We start from the raw sequence: 10,277 nt of genomic DNA, 5'->3' as shown, positions 1-10,277 counted from the left end.
GGGATCCGTGCTGGGACTGCAGCTTTTTACAATATATATTAATGATATAGAAGGTGGTATTAGTAATAACTTTAGCAAATTTGCTGATGATACTAAGCTGGGTGGCAGGGTGGAATGTGATGAGGATGTTAGGAGATTACAGGGTGACCTGGACAGGTTAGGTGAGTGGTCAGGTGCATGGCAGATGCAGTTTAATGTGGATAAATGTATGGTTATCCACTTTGGTGGCAAGAACAGGAAGGCAGATTACTACCTAAATGGAATCAATTTAGGTAAAGGGGCAGTACAGAGAGATCTGGGTGTTCTTGTACACCAGTCAATGAAGGTAAGCACGGAGGTACAGCAGGTAGTGAAGAAGGCTAATAGCATGCTGAAAATGTGTTGCTGGAGAAGCGCAGCAGGTCAAGCAGCATCCAGGGAACAGGAGAATCTTATAACAAACAAGAGGGAGTATAGAAGCAAAGAGGTTCTTCTGCAGCTGTACAGGGCCCTCGTGAGACCACACCTGGAGTACTGTGTGCAGTTCTGGTCTCCAAATTTGAGGAAAAGCATTCTGGCTATTGAGGGAGTGTAGCGTAGGTTCACGAGGTCAATTCCTGGAATGGCGGGATTACCTTACACTGAAAGACTGGAGCGACTGGACTTGTATACCCTTGAGTTTAGAAGACTGAGAGGGGATCTGATTGAGACATATAAGATTATTAAAGGAGGTAGGAAACATGTTACCGCTGATGGGTGAGTGCCGAACCAGAGGACACAGCTTAAAAATACGGGGTAGACCATTTAGGACAGAGATGAGGAGAAACGTCTTCACCCAGAGAGTGGTGGCTGATTGGAATGCTCTGCCCCAGAGGGCAGTGGAGGTCCAGTCTCTGGATTCATTTAAGAAAGAGTTGGGTAGAGTTCTCAAGGATAGTGGAATCAAGGGTTATGGAAATAAGGCAGGAACAGGATACTGATTAAAGATGATCAGCCATGATCATATTGAATGGTGGTGCAGGCTCGAAGGGCAGAATGGCCTACTCCTGCACCTATTGTCTATTGTCTATTGTCTATGGGGGGCATGGATAGGGTAAATAGACATGGTCTTTTCCCCCTGGTGGGGGAGTCCAGAACTAGAGGTCATAGGTTAAGATGAAAGGGGAAAGACTTAAAAGGGACCTCAGGGGCAACCTTTTCACGCAGAGGGTGGTGCATGTATGGAACAAGCTGCCAGAGGAACTGGTGGATGCTGGTACAATTACAACATTGAAAAGGCATCTGGATGGGTATATGAATAGGGAGGATTCAGAGGGATATGGGCCAAGTGCTGGCAAGTGGGACTAGATTAATTTAGGATATCTGGACAGCATGGATGAGTTGGACCAAAGATTCTGCTTCCATGCTGTATATTTTAATGACTCAAAAAGAATGAGACTGAATGGATATTGGCAATAGCAAACACAACACTATTGTTCCTCAAAGTTCACCTTACAAACATCTGGCGACTAGTGCCAAAAATTGGGAGAGCTGTTTCACAGATTAGCCAAGCTACAGCCTGACATTCTCATACACTTGGAAACATACCTTACTCACAATGTCCCAGATACCACCATCACCATTCCTGAGTGTGTCCTATCCTATACAGGATCAACCCAGTAGACTTGGTGGAACAGTGGCATACAGTTGGCCATTGGCTCTGGATGCCCATTGCCCCCATGGTATCAGGTCAATATTGGACGAGAAAAACCTCCTGTTAATTATCATATGCCCACCCCAGCTGATAAATCAGTGTTTCTTTGTTCCACATTATTTGGAGGAAGTACTGACAATGGCAAGAGCAGAAAATGTGATCTATGGGAGACTTCAATGACCATCACCAAGAGAGACTTGGCAACAGTGCTGCTGACGCAGAGGACATACTTGCTAAACAGGGTCTGCAGCAGATGGTGAAAGTACATACAAAAGGGAAGAACAAACCTGACTCCATCCTCGCCAATCTGCCTGCCACATTTGTACCTGTCCATGACCATATCAGTAAAATTTCGAATAGTTTAACCACCGATGTTTGGGTACCGTGAAGCACAATCTGCAACCTCATGGCCCCACCCTACTATTACCATCAAGCTTGCGGATCAGTCCTAGTTCAATGTCGAGTACTGAAGGAGATGCCAGCAACAGCATCAGGCATACTTAACAATGAGGGGTCAACCTGGTGAAGCTACAAAGCAGGACCATTGGTGTGCCAAACAACAGAATCAGAAAATGATAGACAGATTTAAATGATTCCACTACCAGTGGATCAGGCATAATCTCTGCAGTTCTGCCACACCCAGTTGTGAATGTCGGTGGAGAAATTAAACAACTCATTGGAGCAGCCGATTCCCTCCATCCTGAGATCAGAAGTAGTTGATCATAGCTGATTGCTTCATGTTCAACGCCATTCACAACTCCTCAAATACTGAGTAAGTCCATGTCTGAAGGCAACAAGACCTGGATGATATCCAGGCCTGGGCAGATAAGGGGCAAGTAACATTCACACCACACGAGTGCCAGGCAATGCCATCTCCAACTGAAGAGAATCTTCGCATCACCCTGTGACATTTAATGGCATCATCATTACTAAATCACGTACTATCAACAGTCTAGGAGTTATAATGGGCCAGAAATTGCACTGGCAAAAGTGAGGACTGCAGATACTGGAGATTAGAGTCAAGGTTAGAGTGGTGCTGGAAATGCACAGCAGGTCAAGCAGCATCCGAGGAACAGGAAATTCGACGTTTTGGGCAGGAGCCCTTCATCAGGAATGAGCATGACGAAACATCAATTTTCCTGTTCTTCGGATGCTACCTGACCTACTGTGCTTTTTCAGCACTACTCTAATCTTGACCGTGGGCGGCATGGTGGCACAGTGGTTAGCACTGCTGCCTCACAGCGCCAGAGACCCGGGTTCAATTACCGCCTCAGGCGACTGACTGTGTGGAGTTTGCACGTTCTCCCATGTCTGTGTGGGTTTCCTCCGGGTGCTCCGGTTTCCTCCCACAGTCCAAAGATATGCAGGTCAGGTGAATTGGCCATGCTAAATTGCCCGTAGTGTTAGGTAAGGAGTAAATGTAGGCGTATGGGTGGGTTGCGCTTCGGCGGGTCGGTGTGGACTTGTTGGGCCGAAGGGCCTGTTTCCACACTGTAATGTAATGTAATCTAATCTAATCTAAATTGCACAGACCAAGCTGGTGGGTACAGTGACTATAGGAGCGTATCAGAGGCTAGGAATCCTGCAGTGAGTAACTCACCTCCAGGCTCCCTAGAGCCTGTCCGCCATCTGCAAGGCACAGGTCAGGAGTGTGATGGAATACTCCTCACTTACCCGTATGGGTACACTCCAACCACACTCAAGAAGATTGACACCATCCAGGTCAAAGCAGCATGTTTGATTGGCACTACATCCACAAGTACTTGTTCCCTCCACCACCGACACTCAGTAGCGGCAGTGTGTATCAGCTACAAGATGCAGTACAGAAAAGGCTCTTGAGGCAACCTTTCTAGACCCATCTCCATTACCCTTCAGAAGGACAAGATATAGGGAACACCACCACCTACAAATTCCCTTCTGAGCCACTCAGTATTCTGACTTGGAAATACATCACTGTTGCTGGGTCAACATCCTGGAATTCTCTCCTGCATGGCATTGTGGGTCTACCTTCAACAAATAGACTGTAGCATCCAAGAAGGCAACTCACCACCACATTCTCAAAAGCAGCTCAGGATGGGCAGTAGATGTTGGCCCAACCAGGGAAGCCCACATCCCCTAATTAAATTAAAAGGAAACACTTGTGTAGTTGCTACCATTAGTCCTCACTTGGTTTAATTTTTGAAATTAAGTTTGTGGGAGAACCCGAAGAGGAGAAGCTGGTGCAGGTTCAAGTGTGTCTCTTGTTAGTCTCAAATCCTAATGGTCTACTCCATAAACGACAATGTATCTTCACTTGCCATTGAGAAACTTTGCGCATTTCTGGGTTACCTCAGATTTTCAATCTGTATCAGATTACTCAAATGCATAACTACACTGGGAACACTCTCTGTTGTAAAAATCAAAAACTCCCAATTTCAATGCCTATCAACCCTGATTCCTTGAACGATGTGCAATAAACATTGGGTATGTTCCAAACACTTTATATATCTGCTGTGCACTCATGGAAGCTTTATAGCAGAAATGAGGAGGATAAGTAGGTCCTCCCTGGCCATTAGTTGATATATTCTACAAACCAAATAGCCATTAAAGTGAGGTAAAAGCCCAGGTTTCTGAAATGCAGCTTATCGCTTAATGTTAAGAGCAATTAATGCTACAGCATGTTTATGTTTGAACTTTTAATCTCCAATTCCAGCTTAAAGCTTGCTACAGGTCATTTATTACTTCTAGCAAAGTCATTGAAGAAGCACTCGTGATTCATTTGATCATTTTTCTGTGATTTACTATGTTACAGGCATCGCTTCCTTGCTGATTTCCTTTCTGTTGTGCATGTACTATAACACCATCCTTGCTTGGATACTCTGGTACCTTTTTCATTCGGTCGAGGAACCATTGCCATGGAAAAACTGTCCTTTAAACAACAATGGAACAGGTTAACAATATTTATTCATTTAATCAATCTATCAATTGGTGGTGAGTCAGGTAGATATTTTCTACCTTTGAATCTGTTAGGTCTGGGGAACATCTTTGCTGGCTAAGTTGCTTTCGTTGTCAACACTGATCCTTACTAGATTGTAAATAACCAGAATAGGCAGAATTTCACTCTGACCAGAGATTGGGTGAGAGACCCACAATGCACCTTTTTGGGAAGACCCGCTGAATCATGTGGTAATCGGGCAGTGGTGAGGCCACCGGCAGGCCTCCCCTTGGAATCACCACCCCAGTAGTGAAGGTTCTGTCTGGCAGAGGCTGCTAGCCAATCAGAGACTGGATGGCACGGTGGCACAGTGGTTAGCACTGCTGCCTCACAGTGCCAGAGGCCCAGGTTCAATTCCCACCTCAGGCGACTGACTGTGTGGAGTTTGCACATTCTCCCCGTGTCTGCGTGGGTTTCCTCCGGGTGCTCTGGTTTCCTCCCACAGTCCAAAAATGGGCAGGTTAGGTGAATTCGCCATGCTAAATTACCTGTAGTGTTAGGTGAAGGGGTAAATGTAGGGGAATGGGTCCAGGTGGGTTGCTCTTCGGAGGGTCGGTGTGGACTGTTGGGCTGAAGGGCCTGTTTCCACACTGTAAGTAATCTAATCTAATTTAAAAGCTCTTGTGCTCAGTAGCACCATGGTGACAGGAGAGCTCAGTCCCAGTAGCAGGCAGATAAGGCCCCAAGTGGTTCTCCATTGGCTTCTACAAGGGCCTTAATTGGTAGCAGAGCAGGAAAGTTGATGGTGGTGGGGAGGTTTCAGGCTCACTTGGTGCAGTGATAGTGTCCTTAACTCTGAACCAGGAGACTTGGTTTCCAAGTCCCAGCCACTGCAGGTGTCATAACTTGTCTGAACAGGCTGAATAGAACAATATCTAAAAACATTGACTGGGGGCCTCTTCTGAAACAGTGGTAACATCCCTAATTCTGAGCCTGGAGGTCTGGGATACAGCCCCACCTGCTGTAGAGGCATTTTGTAATTTGCATGACCAGATTGATTCAAAATATCTCAAAAGGTTGACTGTGGGGCCCAGACGCTAACTCTGACTGTTGTAGGATTTACATATGGCATCACTAATAATTGCCCTCCCCAACTGTTAGTTTGCCCCCTGCAGGGGCAGAAGATTTTTGCCAATAGCTGAATTTTGTTTCCAAATCCTAATGTTAATTTTGCATATAGGTTTTACAAACACATTTGATGTCCCCTCAGGTTGAGGAAGAATCCAGTCAAAGTCTTTTAGCTGATAATGATTTTAATAGAGTTGATTGTTCTTTCAGGAATGAGTCCAGAACAAAGGGCAAAATCTTAAACTAGTGCTGTGCCATTCAAAGTGAACTGAAAAACACTTTCCCACACACACAGATATCTGGAACTTTCTCCACCCAAAATTGAGACAAATGCTGAGTTAATTTAAATTTTGCAAACTGAGATAAATTGAACTTAGTTCAATGTGAATATCAAGAGAGGTATAGATCAACCATAAAATGGCCTGGAAGAGCAGGCTTGAGGGGCTGAATGGCCTGCTCTGTAAATATGTCAATATGTAAAGACATTTTGCAGGCTGATGGGAAAATGAAAGGTCAGTGGGGAATAATTGGATAATCTCGCTGAAAGTGCCTGTACAGGCGTGTTGTGCCACATGGTCACCCTCTGGAATGGATGATTCAGTCATTTTTACATCAGTTATCACAGCTTTAAGATCTGTCAGAATGTAAAGTGTTCGTAAAATGAGATCTCGTATCTAACTTTAGTTGCATAATCCTGAACTCAAATTACATTCCTTTACTGGTAGGAAATTTTAAAAAGTCCTGCATGGAGGTTTAAACAAAAGGGTTGGATCAACGAAAGGTGAGTGACTCAAAGAAATAACCCATAAAATTAAAATGTTTGTAGAGGACTTGGTATCTTGTCCAAAACTATGAATGAGCACTGTCATTCCCAAGTATATATTCCAAGGCCCAGTAAAAATAACTGGCCCTTCTGCATTGACCTGGCCAAATAATTCACTTTGGCTCCTGATCATAATGAGGAGTGTTCTTTACCTCTGAACATAAAGCCTGGGTCAGCATTTCTTATGATATGATGTGGATATATCTTTGAGGATGCATATCTTAAACTACTGTCAATCTCCACCATCATCAAGACAATATGATAAAATTGCTCCATTGCTTGTTAGTCAGGCTGAAGCAGCAGTAATAGAGATCAGTTTTACTATACTCTCTTCCTGTGACTATTATCTGTGTACAGTCTTATCTTCAAAATAAAGAAACCATATTATAGTTTCACAATCCTTGTGTGTGAAGGATACATTTACAACTAAGAGAAGAATGAAACATGGTGGCAGGTTGTGATATCTGAAGATTTTTATTGCCTAAGTACACCATGTATAACATAGTGGCAATTTGTGCTGTCTGAAGATTTTTAATTTATAACTGCACCATCTGTAACATACTTGCTGTATCAATTGATTAAGCAGAATTAAGGAGGTAAGGACAAAGGTAAGGAGCTCGTGTGTGAGTGAAACGGCTATCATGCATCACTATGTGGAGTTAGAGTTAAAAATCACACAACACCAGGTTATAGTCCAACAGGTTTATCTGGAAGCACTAGCGTTTGGAGCGCTGCTCCTTCATCAGGTGGTTGTGCTTCCAAATAAACCTGTTAGACTATAACCTGGTGTTGTGTGATTTTTAACTTTGTACACTCCAGTCCAACACCAGCATCTCCAAATTATGTGGAGTTAATCTGGCATTTTTGTAGGGACTCTATACACTGTACCATCATTCTGAGGCAGCACTCCAGCCAGATTCACGCCTCTCTAGAAATGTTCAAATCTGCTAAAATAGACTTCCTGCAAAGGTTAAGCAAAAACAGAAACTAAACAGGTGACTCCACCTCTGGTCTCAGTTTAAAGAGAAATCATACTGCTGAACCAAAATAAACTGGGCTGGGAAGAAGAATCTACCCAATAGTTCCCAAACCATGGAAGAAGTCTGTAAAAATATCTTTTTTATTCGTTGTTTGCTTTAATTCTTCAATCCTGTGACTATTTTCTCACCAACTCACTGTTGCGTAGATAGGCCTCAGAGCTAAACTGAGTTAAGTGAAAGAACTCAACAGCACCATCATTGTAACCAAGAAGTAATCTATAACTAAATATGGCAGTGGCCACTAAAGGTACTGCAGCTCAGAGCGAATTTAAGTCCAACAAAGCTTGGCAAAGAATAGCGTGGCTGTCAAACGCTCCAGAAAGCATTTTTAAAATTTTGAAAACTGCTGCAAAATTACCACAAAATTTCCAATACTCAGACGGAAGTGTTGGATCAGATATCTAAATTTACTTTGTTTTGAAAGCATGCAGTCTGTGCTTTCTGACTTTATTATTTCAAAATCAGATAGAACAGAACATTAGAATTAAAATTACTACAATCAATGTCTCCACTGACTGCATGCATCAGGTCTGTCTGCCTACCATCTTAAAAATCCAGAAAAGTTATTATCAACATTCAAAGATAACTACAAGTGAAATTTGACTTCAGAATACTCAGAATAGAGCATTTGTTTCTGAGACACCTTAAAGGGGCCATTGACCATATTGTAAGTAGATGTAGAAACAAGGGGTTTTGTGTTCACAGCAGTAGAACTAGCTGACTGAACAATCAAGTTCATGATAGTAGTGGAAGTGACAATGACATTTTGGGTCCTCTCAAAGATTAAACTTTGGCAGCATTATTACAAAGTGGACATAATAAGAAGTTATAATAATGGATTGACAGTCTCCTGAAGAAAGGCTTAGTCCCGAAACGTCGATTCTCCTGCTCCTCGGATGCTGCCTGTGTTTTCCAGCACCACATTTTTCAACTCTGGTACTCCAGCATCTGCAGTCCTCACTTTCTCCTAGTCTCCAGAATGTGCCTAATTGTCCACCATTGATACATTGGCTAATGCAGGCAAGTTGTTAAGCAATGTGGGCAACGTGGCCTCATATATGAGTCCAGAAAATCTACTGTGTATGCAAAACAAGTGGCACCAGAAGACACTGGAGCTCTCAATACAGAAAACAAAGGTCAATCCAAGTGTTTCATGTTATGAGAAGCCACATCAAAATGTTAGGAGATACAGTATTCCAACCAATGAGGAGCACATGCCAAATATCATAACAACAATATCTAAAAATGTCTAGCAAAGTTATCCTGTCAGATGATAAGGATAATGAGATTATCCACACTCAAAGTGAGCCAAGATTTTGCATGTTGAACATTAAAGAATGTTTTAGCATAGTGGAACCAACAAATTATTTTGCCACTGTTCGGGAAGAGGTTTCCAGGACTGTGATTTGGAAGCAATGGTAAGCCATCTTCTGGCTTGGAGAGGATCTGGTGGGTGGTTGGATTCCCATACATCTTCTGTCCTTGTCCTGCTGGGTGGTAAAGGTCAAGACATTGGAAGATGCTGTTAAAGGAGTCTCGGCAAGTTGCTGATGTACATCTTTCTTCTAATGTATACTGCTGCCATTATGCAGTGCTGAGTAGAGTGATGGCATGTTTAAGCTTGTTGATGAGATGCTGATTAAATAAACTGCTTTATCCTGAATAGTACAGAGCTTCTTGAGGATTGTGGATTCACACGCAGCGACATAAATGGAAAGTATCACATCACAATCCTGAATTGTGCCTTATAGATTGTAGACAGGAGGAGCCTTATTCACCACAGAATTCCCAGCCCTTGTAGTTAATTATATTAATATGAAGTCCACATCATTTTAAACCTACATCAAGAAGCAATGTTTCTGACTCCTTGTTTTTAGAGACTTCTACTCAAACTAATTCATATCTTTTGCAGGCTTTGTTGAAGAGTGCGAGCAGAGCACTCCAGTGGACTACTTCTGGTATAGAAACACTCTGAATATCAGTCCTGAAATTACTACAAAAGGAGAAGGCCAACTATGGTGGCTGGTTGTATGTCTTATTGCTGCTTGGCTGATTGTATACGCTTGTGTCATAAGAGGAATTGAAACTATGGGAAAGGTAAGTATTTTCAAAACACCATTTGAGTTTTGTTTTAATTCCTTCATGGGATGAGAATGTTGCTGGCTAGGCCTCCATTTAATGCCCATTACAATTTGGCCATGCGAAGGTGATGGTTGTTGTGTCTGATAATTGATCTGAAAAGGTTGCAATAGCTGTTCCTAACATTCTGGGTGGGGGTACAGTCAGTTGTTCAGTTGTTGTAGATTGTTTATTGGTTCTACAGTCTACGGCCAATGTAGTAAAGATCTAGTTAGTATCACTTAGGAGATAACACTTTCCCTTGCTAGTGTTAATGTGGTTAACCAGTCTTAAACCAATGCAACCTGTTGTCTAACTATTGTGTAGTAAATTATTTGTTAATCAAGTGTACCTCTTCTGGCAAAGCTCTATGAGTGGTTAATTTAGCACCACTTAAAATGAGAGAGTCCCTTAGATTATTCTTACAGAAGGCTTGGTGGCAGCAAATCTACCCAAAGGAAGTCCCAGTAGAATCAGATGTCAGTTGTGGATATAGAAACATGACATTTCTACAGTGTGAAAACAGGCCCTTCGAGCCAACAAGTCCACACTGACCATCTGAAGTGCATCCGACATGAACCC

At 42.8% G+C, this 10,277-nt stretch overlaps 1 protein-coding gene across 5 annotated transcripts in view; it reads left to right on the top strand.

Moving 5' to 3' along the window:
- LOC122564476 (inactive sodium-dependent neutral amino acid transporter B(0)AT3-like) overlaps nt 1-10,277 on the top strand; it is a 52,968-nt gene that overhangs the window by 16,820 nt on the left and 25,871 nt on the right. For all 5 annotated transcript variants that reach the window (XR_006315924.1, XM_043719418.1, XM_043719421.1 and 2 more), the window contains exons 3-4: nt 4,464-4,601; nt 9,490-9,674. Coding sequence is in view for 4 of the 5 variants with exons in the window: in XM_043719418.1 (XP_043575353.1) it covers nt 4,464-4,601; nt 9,490-9,674 (323 nt within the window). In the remaining variant the exon portion in view is untranslated. The remainder of the gene's footprint in view (nt 1-4,463; nt 4,602-9,489; nt 9,675-10,277) is intronic.

The sequence above is a fragment of the Chiloscyllium plagiosum genome, chromosome 29, assembly GCF_004010195.1.
Source record: "Chiloscyllium plagiosum isolate BGI_BamShark_2017 chromosome 29, ASM401019v2, whole genome shotgun sequence".
Classification (NCBI taxonomy): domain Eukaryota; kingdom Metazoa; phylum Chordata; class Chondrichthyes; order Orectolobiformes; family Hemiscylliidae; genus Chiloscyllium; species Chiloscyllium plagiosum.
This window is presented reverse-complemented; position numbering and strand designations above follow the sequence as displayed.